Genomic DNA, 17,820 nt, shown 5'->3' with positions numbered 1-17,820 from the left:
TGGAGGCTCTGTGGTTCAGGTCCAGGGTCCCTAGAGCACCCTCTGCAAAGCATATGCAAAACCAGCATGCAAGGATTGGCAGGCCAGGGGCTGCTATCTGCAGCTGCAACTTCCTGGGAAACTGCCAGGAGGCTTTCTGACACTTAGAACATACTCTGAGAAAAAAAATAAGTGGACTAATTCACAACCTTGTTTCCTCTACCTTTGGGGGAGGGTGGGAGACGTGGGGGTGCAGGCGGCATGTTTGTGTGGGGTGGGTGGTGAGGTGGAGCCTGGGTGGAAGGCCCCTGGCCTCTCTGGGCCAGGCGGGCCGGTGACCCTATGGGGAGGGAACTTCTCCAAGGAACCCATGCTCGGAGTCAATGTGCACGTCTGGGGACTGTGCCTGCTCCCGCCTGACGCTGGCCTGCAGAGACGTCACACTTTCCATCCTGACCCCACCCCCTCCCCCAAATAAACATCCCTTGAGCGTTGAGGGCACTGCCCAGGGCTTCCTCAGAGGCCACTGGCTTCTGAATGAAAGGCCTGATTGAGCAGCTGCTGGAAAGGAAAACAGCAGCCAACACGGGTGAACCTATAAAACCCAGAGTGTTTATTTTCACTCCCAAACCCTAAACCAAAGCAATTTCTCCCCTGGAACTGACCCTAGGGCGGCTGGCGGCCGGAGTCTGTGCATGGCCACCGGCTGGCATTTCTCAGAGGAAACTCATGTGTGAATCCAGAATGTCTGGGGCCAGGGAGGGTTGAGCACAGTCTCGCTAGTCTCATGGTCTAGCTTCCCTGCTGGGGGTCTGGGGCAGAGAGGGCTTTCCTCCGGAAGGAAGCGCTCTGTCAGCTCAGCCGACCTGGGGCGCTCCGGGCCTTTCCTCACGGTGGTGGCTCCCGTGGCTCCGAGCTGTGTTCTCCGCTTGTCCTCTCTATGGTGGGCCTTGGGGCTGCCCAGAGACCGGGGCTGGTCTGCTTCCTTCTCCCTGGCTGGGGACTTGGGGAAACACTCAGGAATTGCCCGGGAAACATTTGTTGAATAATATTAAACTCAGTCAGGAAAGGGAGTCTTGTGGAGATACTGGTGTTGAAGCTGCCCGAGGATGTCGCCTGGGGTGGGTTCAAGTGTGTGGCCAGCACAGTTCTCTGGACCCCTGGAGGGTGTGTGGTTATGAGTCTGTGTGGCCTGCGTAGCGATTCGGCATAAGAAATATAAAATGATACTTAATTCAAACGACTTCTCTTTGATATTGGGCCGGGGTTGCGACTGCTTGGTGAGTGTCTGGAGAAGGTGCTGGTTTACTTTGAATGAAAAAAATACTACTCGAGAGGACTTAGAAATCACATGTCCTCAGCACCATACCTAATGGGCGGCATCACTTCCCTGAAGTTGCTCTGATATTTCTCAAAGGGAATTGGGGAGGCCACCATCTGCTCTGCCAAATGATTCCCCAGGGAATTCTGCTTTGCCCCCCACCCCAGCTGTGCACCTAAACTGCTGTGGTTTGAGGGAACCATCATCTCTGCTTACAGAGCTGCCACCAATACCAACAACCCTTGGGCAGCTCTGTGGTAAGGTCACCACATTCCAGAATATGCCCCTTGGCATGAGAGACCCAGAGACACATCTTTGAAAGAGTCTCACAGGTCAGTGGGCTCAGGGAGCCTGACCTGGTGAAGTGAATGAGCGATGGGGAGTAGACCAGATGCCGTGTTAATTATAGGAGTGGGGTATCTGTTGAGAAAGCGGAAGGTCCTGCCCTCTTTGTTGGCCTCATGATTCCTGGGAGGGGAAAGCTGTGCCAGTTGGGTGTTGCTGCTAAGCCAGGCCACAATATGGGTCACCCCACAGCTGAGGTTTCCTCTGTAGGGACCAGTGCTTTAGTGTTCCCCTAGGTCCAGACCCTGTCCTGGCTGGGGTTGGGGCATTCTTGCTGTTGGACTTCCCGTGTCTGAACTCCAGTCAGGGCCGAACCCCTTGTTTGAAGCACAGCTTTTTGTTAAGGCTGGCTCTGGTTGGGGGACTTTTCCCATTGAGCTTAAGGAGCTGTTTTCCAAAGTGCATTGGAGGCTTGTGAAATGCTCCACTTACAAAGGGTTCCTGAACAAGAGAAAATGGGAAACACTGCTCACCGAGAGATTTACAGCGCGCAGTGGCATTGGAAGGCGCTGAGGTGGTTGCAGAACAAGGAGGGTGTTTGGTTGTTTAAGCACTCATTAGCTGCCCAGAGAATGCACGTTTCAAAGAACATCTTTTGGGAATCACTGGTCTACAGGACTCTGTCCAAATCGCTGAGTATGAATTCAGGACCGTTTACAATCAGCCCACCTCCTCCTCAGTCCTCGATGCCCGATGCCCTGGATACTTCCTTGCTGTTTCCCAAACGCTTGTGATCTTTGGTGCCTTTGCTGGTCCGTGCTGCGTGCCCAGACACCCTCTTTTCCTTGGTGTGCCTTGGTTACCTCCATTTTCTTGAGACACAGGGTAGGAGGCCTCCTTTTGGAAGACTTGGTGCCACCAGGTTACACTGGGCACCCCCCACCCCTGGCACCTCATACACTCCACTATTAATTTGCACATCACCTTCCATTATAACTGTTGTTTAGTTACCACTTCCAACCAGTAGTCATAGTCTTAAGAGCCTGGATCATGTCTCATTCATCTTCATATCCCTCGCACCACACTTACCTACCACATGCTGGGCAGTCAATAATTGTATATTGAATGAATGATGGATTACAAATAATGCTAGAGTGAACATCTTTGTACATACAGCGTTTTGGTTAATTTGGATGATTCCCAGGAATATGGGAAATAGGGTATAAACAGTTTTATGTTTTCCCGGGCATACTGCCCAATTGCTTTCTTGAAGGGTTGCTGAATGGCGTCCAGCAATAAAGGAGAGTACCGATTTCATCAAATATTTGCCAACACTGGGTTTTATAATTCTAAATAATTTTTTCTTAATTTTATAGGAAAAATAATGCTGCGTTACCTTACTAGTGATCTAGTCCACTGTCTCTTAAGGACCCTTTTCCTGTGAGTGTGGCATGGCAGGAGGAACATTGCACTAGGAGTCACAGTCTCCAGTCCTGGCCATGTGTGAGCATGGGCTAGTGACAGTCTTCTGGGACAAAGCTCCCTCCTCTGACAAGTGGGATGACGCTGCCTGCCCTGTCCCCTGTTCCGGTGGTCTGAGCCGGTTGGTGGGAGGCCCATGAGCAAAGCTTAGTGTACTGTGAATGCAGAAGTGTCCTCCTTGGAGCTCCAGGAAGTTCTGAGCAGCAGAGCTTGGATGCAGGACTCCAGGTCCAGCCAACAAATCACTTCCTGGGGCCTCTCATGGTGATAGAGTCCAGGAGAACCTTCTGTGTTCGTGGCTGGAGCTTCCCAGGATAGCTTGTGGTCTTCAGGGAGCTCCAATCCCGTCACATTCCGCCTCAGCTCGGGGTGTGCTCTGTATGGCTTGGAGGGTGAGGCATGAGAGCCCATGCCGCCCCCTCCTGTGGGAGTGGCTCTGGGGAGAGCCCTAGGTGGGGGTAGATAGGGAAGAGCTGGCCCCTCACCTTCCTTCTACCTCTCCTTGGGATCAGCTATTCCCTGCTCTTGGCTTTCCTGGAAGAGGGATGTGTCTGTGCGTCTGTCTGGCTTTCCTTCATCTGACCACCTTGCCTCAGCAACACCCACCCCCACTTGTTTTTTTTTTTTTTTTTGGAGGGGCTGGCCCCTGTGTGGGGAGAGGCCAGGCCCCAGCACACAGTAGCCCAGTGTCTGAGGCCCCAGGCCTCCAGGCCTGCTCTTTACAATGCCTTTGTTGTGTGTTTTTTCCTCCCATGGGCGGGTGGGGCACGTGTGTGGGTCTGGGTGATTTTTGTTTGAAAGCCACCCCCTCCCCGTCCCCCTGCGCTGAGCTCATTGCCTGCACTGATGGGGCTGCTGGAAGGAGTCTGCCTGCTCAGGGGCCAGCGTGGGGGGTGCTGCCAACACCAATACAGTGTGCACAGCCGCTACAATGTGCAATTGTGATCTTTGTGTAAACGTGGTCGGTCTGGGGCTCGCGCGCTTATAAAAATAAAGCGTTGGGGAGCACGGGGGGTGGGAACAAAAGGGGCTTTTTCGCCGGCTCTCTAATATGGTTTTATTTATCGGAACGCTCCCTCTTTCCCTTACTGGAACCAGGGAGAGGTTCTCTGCCGAGCTTGGAGCTGATGGTATCACAGCCAGACGGTTTCATTAAATGCACAGACGCCGCTGGGCCCTGCCAGGGGCAGGAGGGGTGGGGCTCAGGGCCAGTCCTTCCAGGCTGGTGCATGGAAGGGGGAACGCCATGCCAGGGAGACTCCCACCACCAGGTGGGGGTGGCGAGATGTGGTGGCATTTCTCCCCTGCCCCTTTCCCTGCCATGAGCCTCCCACTGCCCTCTTCTACCCCAAGAATTACGTTCCAAACCAATTTCCTGCAGGAAGTCCTCCAGGATTCGCCCCATTGTGCTTTTGTGCCTGAAGGCTAACGCGCTTGTCCAGGCTGGTGGCTGCCTCCTGTTAGCCAGACCTGGCATTGTTCAGGCAGTGAGTGCCCACAGCTTCTGCCCTAACTTAGATCCCCTTTGTCCTTAAAACTAGCCCCTTGGGTGATAGTCAGAACCTGCTCCCTCCATCCCATGGTGGGTCCTCCCATTGCCCACCTCAACCTTCCCAGCTCTTCTGTGGCCACTTTCTGCCACCTCCTGTACAGTGGCCATGCTTGGTGTGCCACTTGGTTTCCTTAAGGCCAAGGAACCTGTCCTGCTCCCCTCCTCTTTGTGGGGAAGTGCTGTCTCCCCTTCTCAGCCCCAGGATTGCAGATGGACATCCCATAACCCTTCTGAGGCCATCAGGGCAGAAACCATTACCTCTGAGTCCACGGAGGCCACATGGAGGGTTAGGGACAGCATTTGGGTTGGACTGTGAAGCTCAGAGGATGCGAGGAGCTGCAGGATGGAGCAGGGGCCAAGGGTACAGGGTGTCGGAGCATTTGGGCTCAGCCCTCCCAGGCGGCTATCATCCAGCCACCAGCCTCCCGCTTCTCTAGACTTGTCTGTTCATGGGCCCTCAGCATTTGGCACTGTGAGTCTCTTAAAATGGCAGCAAACTGGACCCTGCCCCCGGGCTGATGTCCTAATGGGAGAAGTCGGTGGAGCCCTTCCTCCAAGCCCTCTGCTCCTCTCCTAAATGACACGCACTCAGTCTCGTAGGACCGTCTCTTGCATTAGTTTCCAAAGTGTAGCCCTGGAGGCAGCATCTATACCTCCTGGGAACTAGTTAGAAGTGAAAATTCTCGGGCCCCACCCTAGACCTAATGAATGAGTCTGTTGGAGTGGGGCCCAGCAGTCTGTGTAAGCCTTCCAGGTGATTCTGCTGCATGCTCAGATTTGAGAGCCACTGCTCTAGAATCTTTTCTAGTGACTCCAACTTCCCTTTGGGACTAGGCAGAGAGAATGACTTGTGGGAGGGTCCCAGGCCAGCATAGCTGGGGCTGGCAGGCTGGAAAGGAGTTTGGGGGATAGCAGGGAGCTCTAGGGGCCTCAGGGTCCCTCTCTTACCACCCACTACTAAATAGCTCTTAAGGCCATGTGCTTCTCTCTAGCGGCCCCCCACCCATCTTTGCCAGTACCCTCTTTGCCTGGGCTGTTGGAGTAGCCTCAGAACTTGTCTCCCTGCTCTCACTTCTGCCCCAGGCAGGCTGTTCTCCGTGTGGCAGCCGGAGTGAGCTTGCTGAAATGCAGATCTAGGCACCCCATTCTGATGGCACCAACATCTCTGCTCTACTCTCCCTTCCTCAAGGAAGCCAAATTTCTCCCTCATACACTCTCCCGTGTCTTACACCTGTTCTTCAAAGCGCTGATTGTAATTTTATGTTTGCTTGTATGGATTATGGTTTTGCTCCAATTACGTTCTCAGCCCCTAGCACCTAGCCCCTAGCCTGACATGCAGAAGGCACTCAATAAATTCTGGTTGGCTGAATGAATGAGCCATCCAGGCATTTACTTCCTCCAGCTGGACTTTGCCCCCAGTGGCCAACCCAAGAGAGAGCCCAGAAGGAGAAGTTCTCTGGACCCCTGTGCTCACTCGGCTGGATCCAGGCTCCATTTCCCCACGGTGGCCCACCAGTCTGCTCAGGGAGGGTGGGGACAGCCCTGGGGAAATGGGCTGCAGCCTGACATTGTTGCTCCAGAGTGGCAGCCACAGCTCTGCTTCAGCTCTGTGGCCTGTGTGACTCCCGAGCAGGCAACTCTCACGATCTCTGCCATGTCCTGTCTCCCTTTCCTGCACCCGGCCCACGCAGACCCCTATGCAATCGTCTCCTTCCTGCACCAGAGCCAGAAGACGGTGGTGGTGAAGAACACCCTGAACCCCACCTGGGACCAGACACTCATCTTCTACGAGATTGAGATCTTCGGCGAGCCGGCCAGCATCGCGGAGCAGCCGCCCAGCATCGTGGTGGAGCTGTACGACCACGACACCTATGTGAGTCTGCCTGCATCCCTCCCTCGTCTCCCTGCCCACTCCCTCAAGGGGCCTAGGGAGAGAAGCTGCTGCGAGGGATGGCACGGGCCTCCAACCAGATGGGTGTGCCCTAAGGCTGGGACTTTTGGCTTCTCCCCCGACCCCAGACTACAAAGTGGTTAAGACGATTTTAGAGTAATTAAAAATGGATTGCTCCAGGGGGTGGGGGGTGGGTGATGAGGGTAAAGGGAATCAAATATATGGTGATGGAAGGAGAACTGACTCTGGGTGGTGAACACACAATGGGATTTATAGACGATGTAATACAGAATTGTACACCTGAAATCTATGTAAATTTACTAACAATTGTCACCCCAATAAAATTAATAAAAAAAAAAATGGATTGCTAGCACAGTGCTAGCACACTGTGGCCGCGACAGACAGTGGGGACAGGCCTGGAAAGGGCCCTTAGCTGTGGGTCAAGAGCCGGGGTTTTCTCTGCCGCTAACGCACTTATACGATCCCAGGCCAGTCCCTTTTCCCCATCAGAGAGGTGCGTTGACTCCACAGACATTTATCCCACACTTGTGTACTGGGCTGGCTCGTCCCTTACTTGGGGTTCCCTGTCTAGGTGGGAGGCGAGACTCACAAACAGAGAATCCTCCAGGGAGACAGCGGGTCCCCGAGTGCCACGTGGCTCTGAGGCAAACGAGGGCCCTCCTGACAGAGCTGCCCAGCAGAACCTTCTGCGCCGATGGAAGTGCTCTGCAGTTGTCCTGTCTGAAATGGGAACCACTGGCCGCAATGTGGCTCCTGAGCCGTTAAAATGTGGCTAGTGCAACTGAGAGACTGACTTTTACGTTTTATTTAGTTTTAATTAATTAGACTTTAAATTTAAATAGCCACAGGTGGCTAGTGGCTCTAGTATTGGACAGCACTGCTCTGGAAGCTTCCCAAGAGGGCTGGAACGTGTGGGCGGGAAGGTTGTGGGGAAGACGCAAGCCCTGGAGGAATTGTGGGATTGGGGTGCTGGAAGGAGGCAGGGGGCATTCTTACAGAGCCTGGGGGCGAGTGGGAGACTGAGGGGAGGGGAGGGCAGGCTGGAAAGGAGAAAAGAGAATGAGGCCAGTGCAGCAGGGGCGTGACAGGCTCAGGATAACATTTTAAAAAGACGAAGGAAGAGAGAGACTGTGTCAGCTGATGGGGCATGTGGCAGAGAGGCCCGGATTGGGTTGGAGGGGCAGCAGTGTGATGAAAGGGGAAGAGGCAGGGTTAGGAAGATATTTCCAGAAAGACTTGCCATGACTAGATGTCAGGTGCCCTGGGAGGGTGTGGTGACTGTTTAGGGTAGTGGGGGCCAGCTGGCAGTGGGCAAAGCAGGCCTGCGCTGGGGAGGCCAACCTGTGCGATTTTCTTCCCTTGGAAGTAAAAGCTGGCTCCTCGCGGGGTGGGTGATGAGCAACTTGTTTGGAGAAGAGCACAGAAGAAGGCAGCAGGCCCCGGTCTCTCTCACAGTAGCCTCACACCTCCTCTTTATAAAATGTTGCTCTGGCCTTGTGTCTTGTCTGCAGGCAGTGCCTGGGAGGGATCCCCGGGGGAGACAGCCGTGACCTCCGCTGGGCGGGTGGGCTCCAGGGTCCTGGGGAGAGCAGGGGCTGTGCTCGGTGGTAACGTAGTCCCACAAGTCTGTGCTGCTGGCAAGCGCCCATTGCTCTGAGCTCCTGCTGTCCTGGCTGTCTGGGCTCTGCAAGGATTCCCCTCCCCCACCCTCTCCATGACCCTTCAAATAAGAGGTAGTACCTCTCCCAGAGGAGCTTCCAGGAGCCCTCCCAGTGCTTTGGCTGGTGTCCATTCTGAGTGGTTGGTGCTGCACTGTCACCTGCTGATGGGGTAGTTACGCAGCAGCTGGAGGTCACTCCAGAATGGCTCTTTGGGATGTCCCCAGCAGAGAGGTGACTGCTTGTAGGTAGAGGTGCCGCCCAGGCCTGCTCTGGGTTTCTCCAGATGAGGGCTTTGGACAGGGCATTTGGGCTTGTGAGGACTGCAGCACCAGCTTCTGAGGCCCAGGCTCTGCCACCTGCCCGCGGCCCTCAGAGTCCAGCAAGGTCACAGAGGCCCATGTCAGAGGCCGAGCGTGGGCAGGGCTGTGAGTGATGGCTGAGCAGGGCAGAGGGCAGTACGGCTGCGGGCAGTGGCCCACGCAAAGGCCAGGGGGTAAGAAGCCAGCCGAGGCTGGAGTAGAAGATGTGTGGGGAGGGAAAGGAGCAGGGCAAGAGAGGTGAGCAGGCTGCAGGGAGGGGGCCTTCTGTGCCAGGAGAGGAGTCTGGACTCGATCCTCTAGGCAGTGGGGAGCCATGGAAGGTGCCTGAGCAAAGGAATAATAAGATGTAAACATCATTTTAGCAAGACTCACGTGATTTGACAAGTGTGATCACAGTCTCCCCATCTAAAAGGTGGTGGAATTTAAAAGTGAAATGAACAGGAGATACAAAAGTCCTTGGAAAGGTCAAATATCTATACTGTGAAGGAATTCGAGAAATGCTAGGATCCTGTCACTCTGTTCTCTCAAATGGACTCAGAGCTTGATTGAATTAAACACGGCCAGTGCGGTTTGGACATACAGAGGGACTTCCCCACCATGATGGGAATTCAAATCTAGCAGTAGTGGCCAGGCCCATCGCCTGTGGTTCTCGTTGTCCTTTTACGGGGCAGAGCGCACATCTGCCCCAGAGGCTGCCCTTTCAGGTGCGGAAGCCACGCACAGGCCTGGTGATCGCTCTGAACTATGGGAGCCCTGGCCTGGGGATGCTGACTCTTTCTCCACTCCCTCTCCAGGGTGCAGATGAGTTTATGGGACGCTGCATCTGTCGGCCGAGTCTGGACCGGATGCCCCGGCTGGCCTGGTTCCCGCTGACTAGGGGCAGCCAGCCAGCGGGGGAGCTGCTGGCCTCTTTTGAGCTCATCCAGAGAGAGAAGGTGAGGCTGGGCCATATCCAGATCCCAGAGGCCTAGGCAGGGAATACACGGTGTGTGTGTGTCGAGAGGACACCGGCAGGGGATAGCCCGACAGAGGGGAGGGGGCTGCTGATATGTCCTCTTCCCCCATCAAGGGTCGGCTCTCAGTGGGGAGCACTGAACAGCAACTTCTGGAAGGCAGGCCTCCTGCCAAGACCCATTTTGGCCATGTTTTTGGACCCCTAAATCAGGCCGTGATCTAACTTTGGGGTAAAGTGTTAGAATCTGGACTGGGGTAGAATGCCTGAGTCCTCTGGCCATTGCATGTATTTTGCCCTGGTTCATATCCTGATGTGGTTTCTGCGAGGAAGAGCTGGTTGGAGGGTGCTTCATTGTGATGGGGAGGGGACTCCAGGGACAGGTAAAGGCAGGACCTCTTAGCACTGGGTCTGCCACGGCCTCGCTGAGTGATCCTGGGCCACCCACTTCCCTGCTACAAAAGACGGGATTTGGGTTAGAACCATATCTTCAAACGTGCTCTTGTGTGATGTGGACCCCAATGTGTAAGCCAGATAGAAGTAGGGCTGTTTAGGTGAAGTGTCTGGAGGGGGACACAGCATACTGTCTCCCCTGGCTTCCCCTTGTACCCTCCCACGAACTCCGAGGCAGCTCCAAGGGGACCCTAGGCCTCCAAGGAAGAGAGTCTGCAGACGTGGGACTGTCTGATCACTGACATATTCCATGAGTTTCATTTTGTGGCTGGAGATGAGTTTGCCTGGCCAGGGCAGAAAGGAGGGTGAAGGGCCCTGTGTGACAAACACCTGAGCAAAACTCTTTTCCTTCCCTCTAGCCAGCCATTCACCATATTCCTGGCTTTGAGGTAAGCCTTGCTCTCCTTTTCTCCTTCAAACTCCCTGCCGGCCTCCGTGTGTTTGCAGCCCTGTGTCAGGCTAGAAAGGGCAGCAGGCGTGCACCACCACTGTCTTCACTTCAGGGAGAGGAGGGACCAGTGGGGTCACAGGGGAGGAGTGGACAGAGGCTGGGGTCCCGACCCAGCTCAGGTCTTTCCTGCCCATTTTCCCTGAGAAGATCACAGCCTCAGATTGAAGGGACCTCATGGTCAGCCAGCTTGTGGCTCTCAGTTGGGTGGCACGTTAGAATCCCTGGGCAGCTGTAAAAATCCTCAGTGCGCCGGCCCCACCCCAGACCCAATGAAACCCAGTCTCTCAGGGTATGGCTTAGGCAGCTTTCAGAGCTGCCTGGGGGATTTTAATGTACAACCAACACTGAGAGCCATCGATTTAGCCCAGTGGCTCTCAGCGTGACATCACCTGGGATGTTGTTGGAAATGCTTCTTGGGACCCACTTCACGTCTCCTGAAGCAAACTCTGAGGGCCAGGCAGTGCAGTATTCACAAGCCCTCCAGAGGATTCTGAGGCATACTCGCATTTCAGAAGCTCTGATTTAGACCAGTGTTCCCACCATGACCCGGTTTCTTTCCTCCACTTGTGATGGGGACGTGGTGCCCTTGTCCCTGCTCTCCTTCCTTCTCCTGGGGATCACGGTAGAAAGTACAGACCTTTCACTGTGGTACCCAAGCTAATTTGCCTCAGGTACTACTATTCTCAGCCAGCTCAGCTGCAGCTTTGAGAAGTGGTCACCTGGGCCCTGTTTGCATGTTTCCCCCTCACAAGGCAGCCCACACAATTTGTACACAGATCTTACCGTGCAGGCCTTCCTTTGCCCCTCTATTCTCCCTCTATTCTCCCCCCACCTGCCCTTGTCTCTCTCCCATTCCCTCTCTAGTCAAGTCCAAGCTCCCACTCTCAGGCCTGCCAGCGCCTGGGACTCCGGGGTGTTTCTCCTTGGCTCCCCAAGTCCACATGCTCCAGCAGGAGGAACAGCTCCAAGGCCGCAGGCCTGTCTGCTTCCTGGGGCTGCTGCACGGGGCAGGGCCCTTCCCACCACCTACCTGGCTGCATTTCCCCCTTCTCCTGTCACCTCCGGAGATGCCTGGGCTCTAGGTTTATGTTTTGGTGTCTCCTCCCAGGCCCTCTGCATTGTCGCCCATTGTCCCTTCCTTCTCAGGGCCCATGTGGGGGGCGTGGCTAGAAGCACATGGCGCTGGCGGGGATGGGAGGTGGTGTCTGTTGGCTCCTTTCAGGGTAATGTCCGGTGTGCTGCTCTCAAGCAGCTCAGTGCTCCTTGTCACTAATGGTGAATTTTTACCATCCCACCCTTCTCCTTTCACCATCTCCTGGATGTGGAACGTGCCATGGTGTGGTCCAGGTACACGATACATCACGGATCCTGGAGGAGGTAAGGTGGACCCTCATGCCATGGCTGTGGCTGGGGGAGAGGTGGGCAGAGACAGAGGGCAGGTAAAGGCCAGCCTCTGGGCATGTGCCCTGGAGCTTTCTGGGCTCCTGATTCGCCAACGGGCCTCTGTCACACAGAGACCTGTCTGGATTTCATTCCCTGCCACTCTGAGTGGATCCAGGGCTGCCTGGGGTATGTCCTGCCATGATTCTGGCCTCAGAGGGCTTGCTGCCCTGTTGGAGGCCAGTGTTATCTAGACCCCATGGACAGCAATACATAGTTTCATCTAACTGAGGACCGGGTGGCATGTTTTCAAGAATACAATGTTCGTAAGGGGCCAGAGTAATCAAGGAAGCCTTTCTGGTGGAGGTGGCATTAACCAGACATTGATGCAGGAAGAAGGTGGGAAACCTGCCTTTGGCCCAAAGGGCCGAGCACCAGTTCAGGGCGTGGATGATTTAGGTGCTGAGGTGGGTTGGGGATTCCCAGAAGACGTTTGGGGTTTCGTCTTCTGCCGTGGGGGTTGAGGAGCATGTTCCCTCCTGGCCTTCTGTGCATCTGTGAGTGGGTCCTCAAGAATGAGCAGGGGCAGAAGTCTGGGCGGAGAGATGGGAAGGGGAGCCCTTGTCAGATGGGGGGTTGGGTAAAGGGCAGCCACTTTCTGCCATCAGGGAATCCTCAGGCGGGAAGCAGACACCATTTGACATTTTCAGTGCAATTCGTACTTCAAGTGTAGGGTCAGGATGTGGGATCCGCAGGCCCCGCACGCCTTACCTCACTTCCTTTCGCTCTCAGCTCAAGGTGGGGTCCGCCAAGTACACAGGCCATAATTGAGCCTGACAGGCAGCCTCCTGCTTTTGGCTGCAGTTGGAAAGACTGCCGATTTGGAAAGGGGAGCAGAGTCCTGTCCAGGGAAGCAGCACGGAGCCCTCTCTCGATTGAGAGTGTTCTGTGGCCAAAACCCACAGCTTGCTCTGAAGAAGACCCAGCCCAGGGATGCGTTATTAAAAAAAGTTAAAATCCTTAATAACTGGATTTGTAATATATAACAGTGAAGGCTCAGATTCCGAGAGCAGGGATCTGGCTGTGGTCTCCTTGTCAGGAAGCAAATCCAAATCTGCAGCTTTTGGGCCAGACCATGCAGAGGGCCAAGTATCCTGCTGCAGGGCCAGTCCTGCCATAGGCTGAAGCAGGGTGTGGGTGAGCAAGGCCAGGCGAGAGCAAATCCTGGGGATCTGTGGACACAGGGAGGGGCTGAGCCAGCAGGTTCAGAGGGCCCGAGGCCCCCACGGATGAATGGAGTAAGAGATGGTCCAGGAAACCACCCTAGGGGGTGCCCTTGTGAACCCCTCATCCCCAGGGGCCCCCACCCCAGCCCTAGCGCCTGTGGCTGCGCCACTCCCCCTGCACTTGAAGGCTGAGCCTCCTGCCAAAGTCTAGGGTCCGATTTGGTTTTAGGAATCTGAGGGGACTGGGTGGAGGCAGGGTAGTCCTGAGGCGGCTGCTGCTCCTGCAGGAAGCTTGACGCCTTCGCAGGATTTTTCTGTCTTCTTTGCATTAGCCAAGCTCTTGCCTTATATTCCCCCATTCATCCCCCTCCAGGCTCCCAGCCTGATCCCTGTGAGAAGCGCTCCAGCCGTCCTGGAGAGCTGTGATAAGCCGTGCCAGGAGCTTAGACTCTGGGCCCCTGGCCACGGGAGGGCCTGCAAGTCTGGGAGCAGAGAGGGCAGATAGGTACTTAGGAAGTTATCTGGCTGCCGGAGTATGGTTGGGGGCAAGGGGCAGGAGGAGAGACCAGCTAGGAGGCGTGGGTGACTGAAGGGTGGTTTAAGGACAGGCCTCTTCAGTGGGGAGTGCCTTTGGGCCAGTGCAGCCCAAGGCTGTGTGGGTGACAAAGTGTCCCTGAATGAGATGAAATGCCATCTGTCCATGCTGAGGGCTCTCTGAGCAGATGGAGGACAGTGGAGATGGCTTCCTGGAAGAGGTGACACTGAGCTCGCTTCTGAAGCAGGGCTTGGCAGAAAGGTGTAGGGATCCAGGTGGCAGGGCCTTGGGTTGGGGGCATGTCAGCACCTGGGGCCAGTTTGTTGGGCAAGATTTTCCCTCCCCCAGGCTCTATATCTATCTTGGGCACCCCTATCTGGGCGCTCTAGGCAGAGAAGAGGAACTGTTACGTCCTGTGGTTAGGCTTTGGTTACATGAGGGAGAGGTGGGTCCTTGGAGAGAGCACGGGTGGAGGGGGGCTTCCCTCCTGGCTCCCGCTCCTGTCTTTCTCTGTTGCCTGCTGTTTTCCTCTCTTCCTGAGCCTTGCTCGCTTTCCCCTCTTCCCGCTCTCCCTTCGAGTTTCCCTCTTCCTCTGTTTGCTCCTTGGCCCTGGCTCCTTCTCTCCCTCCTGCTCCCGCCTCTTCTGAGCCCTCTGTCTCGTTTCTTTTCCTTTTTGTCTGGAGAACAAAGGCAGTCCGTGCTGCCAAGGGGAATGAGTTCAAAGAAGCTGCAATTTTAGATTTCCTGAGAACTGGAGAGTGTGCACATGCACGTGTGTGTGCGAGTGTGTACACTTACAAGAACACACACACATGCACGCACACGCGGCAGAAGAGGGGATGGCTGATTCCTTAACAACCAGGGGCCCCTAGGATGTGGACATGTGCAGAGGAAGACTCGCTCGGGGGCCCCTGAGGTGGGCGCAGGAGGCATGGTTGGAGTAGTGCCCTTGGTTAGGCTTCTCCTGTCCTCTGCGGAGGGGATGCCCTAGAAGAAGGGACTGCATGCTCTGTGGCTGTTTTCACTGCAGGCTCAGGGGGCCAACCAGCTGTCACTCCTGCCCTTCCAAAGCCAGGCGACAACGTATGGCTTTTAGTCTGAGATGTACCCGAGGTAGTCTCCTGCAATCCCAAATCCACTAGAAGGAAAAATTTGGTGTTTTGCAATCAGGAAAATAAGCCCAGTGGTCCCCCATCCCCCATCCCTCCCCCAAGGCCTTAATTTAAAACACTGTTTTTCCTCCGAAGTGTAATTAGAGCAACATGTTATTCCTAACGAGCTGGGTGGGGCAGGCAGACAATGGAACCCTCCCAGCCTGCCTGGCTGCCCCCGCCTGGAGCTCCCTGAGGAGCCAGGATCTGAATGTCCAGAGGGTTTCCCTGACTGTACCCCGCTGGGCGAAGTGGGGGTCTGTGGGCTACTGATGGCAGAACTGATCTCCGTGGCTGGATGGGCCAACACTACCCCCTGCCTTGGGAATGAATGTCTGTCTAGTGTGGTGGCCCCTAGGACTGGGGGAGGAAGCCCCGTACGCAGTTTAGGGCCTTTGCTCCCATTCTAGACAGCAGGATGGACAGACCAAAGGGGGCATTAGGACAGTTCTGCTAATCTGAGAGAAGAAAGAGCCTCATTTGTCCTTGGGTCCTTGTCTTGGTCTGAGCGGCTTGGTAAACGCCTTGCGTCCCTGCAGAACCCCATCAGTGGTCCAGCCCCAGGTCTGCACTGCATTTAGGGCGGGTGGGAGGGTGATCAAGGAAGGGGTTGCTCCAATGTGGCTTTATATCTAGCTAGGCTTATATTCTAAGGCTGCCCCCGAGAGCTGCAGTTCTCAGAGTCTCCTGTCACACATAGGACAGTGGGTCAGGATGTCCTGGTGGCACTTTCAGTGTACATTCCCCTCCCCACCCCCCGCCTGGCAATGTTGATATGCTTCCCCAGTTCTGATAAGAACCACTGCGGCCCACCCTTATTGAGAATCACTGTCCTGGAGGGGGGTGGTGTACCTCAGGTTGGCTGGACCAGAAAAAACTTGAGAATCTCGGGCACAAGAGCTGGCCATCTGGCCAAGGCCACAGGACCCACGTGTGAGATATCAGAGACCTCTTAGGACCTTGGGAAACTTGGACACAGGGTCACTTTTAGGCAGATTTCCAAGAAGTCAGAGAGCAGGCTTATAAGAATGGTTGGGGAGATTTTCTGGAGGATAGAGAACTTGAACGAGGCCCTGAAAGTTGTGTTAGATTCAGGAAGAGGGTAAGGGAAGCCCATTCAAACAGAGGGAACCATGAGCAGGCGCAGGGGAGGGGAGGGCTTGGCGAGGACCAGGGGACAGGCTGGGGCAGACTAAAGTGTGGGAAGGGAAGGAGGGGAGAATATGTCGGAGTCAGTTCTTCATCCACCCACACACCCTTCATCCCTCTGCCACCCCTCCTTCCCTTCAGCTATCCATTCATAATCCATTATTTATTGGACAGAGGATTCAGCTGTGGTACCTGTGTGTTGAATTGCTGGTTTCACGGGGGTCATAGACAAATGACCACATAGAGATGGCATAGGGTTTTGTGTCTTTCAACGGGAGTGAGTCAAGTTGCTGTGGGAACCATGAGTGTTAACCATTAAGTGTTTAACTTAAGCTCAGGGCCCTGGGAAAGATTGAAACGGAGACCTGAAATCCAAGTAGGAGGTAGCCAGATGAAGTGGGAAGACCTTTCAGACAGAGGGGCCCATGAGCTGCAAGCCTCACTGGTAAAGAGAGCATGGTGTCTCCTGCAACCTGCAAGTGTTCAGAAGGGCAGGCGTGAGCATGTTCAGGGAGGTGGCTTGTCACTCTCTAGGGTCCCAGAAGGGAAAGGGATCTGGTGAGAGGTGAGACCCGGGAAGTCCAAAGGAGCTAGGAGGTGAGGGGTCTTGGCGGCCTTGTCAAAGAGTTTGGACTTCCTCCTGAGCAGGTAAGGAACCTCTGAAGGCTCTCAAACAGAGTGACATTCTTAGATAGGGCGCCTTGGCTGCAGAGCACAGCATGCATTTGTTGTGGGGAGCAGCTGTACAAAACCAGAGGCAAGGAGACCACTTAGGAAGATGCTGAGGAATCCAGGTGAGAGAGGGTGGTGGCCTGAGCTGCAGGAAGAAGACGGGGGATGAACATGTGAGAGATGTGGGAGGCAGAATCGCCCCGGCCAGGCGATCAATCAGACATGGTGATAAGGGGGAGGAGAGCTGAGAGTGACGTGGGACTTTTTGGCTTGGTTGTCGAGGTGGATGGTGGGGTGGCTTTCTGAGGCGACATTTGAAAAGAGCAGGTTTTGAAGGGGAAGTTAGAGAATCCAGTTTTGGACAAACTGAGTGTGAGAGGCTAGTAGGACACACGGACGAATTGAGCAGTAAGAGGCTGGGACGTGGGTCTGGGGTTCAGGAGAGATGTTTCGGAGCAGAAAGCCTTGGAGAGAACTGTGCAGGGAGGAGACTCAAAAAGCAGAGGGTAGAGAAGGTGGCGGCCAGTGTGGAACCAGAGGGATGGATTTAAGAAAGAGGCCGAGGTCAGCTGGCCAGAGGCTGCTGAGGGAGTGAGAGAGATCGGAGCTGGTGAGCGGCTTATGGGTTGGATTTCAAGCAGGCTGTCGTTGAGTTTGGAGAGAGAAATTTCCAGGGAGCGGATGAAGGGAGCAGAGCTGAGTGCGCTGGGCAGAGGGCCGTGTGGAAATAAGAGAGAGGATGGATGGAGGCAGTCCTTTGCAGGAAGAAAGAGGAGAGGGAGGGAGGGCAGGGGTGGATCTGAGAGACCGTCTTTAAATGGGGAAGGAAAAGATCCAGCAGATAGCATGGACATTTGAGGAGGACCACACGAGAGGAGTCTGGGAATCAGCGTTTAGGCACCGCAGCACAGTGATAACTCCACCGCTACAGACGGGCAATGTGCTGTGCACAGTGGGCAGGGGACAGAGGACCATGCTGGCAGTTTGCAGGCTGGGCAGGAGGGGGGCTGTAAAGGCAGGGGTCCTGGGGAGTGGCAACAAATGACAGGGACCAAGGATGTCCTGGGAGCCCTGGGAACAGTGAGGTGGACAGAGACGGTTTGGGGATGAGACTGGTGGCCTCGTGCCAAGGAAGCTGCCCCATGGACGCACGTCTAACCACTATCTCTGCTTGTCTCTCCCTACTGCCTCCTCTGGGCCTGGCGCTCTACAGCTGTGTGCACCTGCCTTCTTCCTCCAGGGTCTCCTCCAAACGGTACTGGAGTCTATCCTTCTCAAGGGTTTTGTGCCCTGTCCTCTTCTGTAAACAGGTCCCTGACAATGGGGGGCCTGGTCCTCA

The 17,820-nt window shown here is 55.1% G+C and overlaps 1 protein-coding gene across 18 annotated transcripts in view; it reads left to right on the top strand.

The window, feature by feature from the left end:
* DYSF (dysferlin) overlaps positions 1–17,820 on the top strand; it is a gene marked incomplete at its 5' end in the record, with an annotated part of 204,335 nt that overhangs the window by 118,629 nt on the left and 67,886 nt on the right. For 15 of the 18 annotated variants that reach the window (XM_081069417.1, XM_081069419.1, XM_081069415.1 and 12 more), the window contains 4 exons: positions 6,311–6,492; positions 9,307–9,447; positions 10,277–10,306; positions 11,716–11,745. In XM_081069417.1, coding sequence (XP_080925543.1) covers positions 6,311–6,492; positions 9,307–9,447; positions 10,277–10,306; positions 11,716–11,745 — 383 coding nt within the window. Of the gene's footprint in view, positions 1–6,310; positions 6,493–9,306; positions 9,448–10,276; positions 10,307–11,715; positions 11,746–17,694; positions 17,737–17,820 lie in introns of all 18 variants that reach the window. The other 3 variants (XM_081069421.1, XM_081069411.1, XM_081069420.1) reach the window with 1 other exon arrangement.

This window comes from Rhinolophus hipposideros (assembly GCF_964194185.1).
Source record: "Rhinolophus hipposideros genome assembly, chromosome: 12".
NCBI lineage: Eukaryota > Metazoa > Chordata > Mammalia > Chiroptera > Rhinolophidae > Rhinolophus > Rhinolophus hipposideros.
This window is presented reverse-complemented; position numbering and strand designations above follow the sequence as displayed.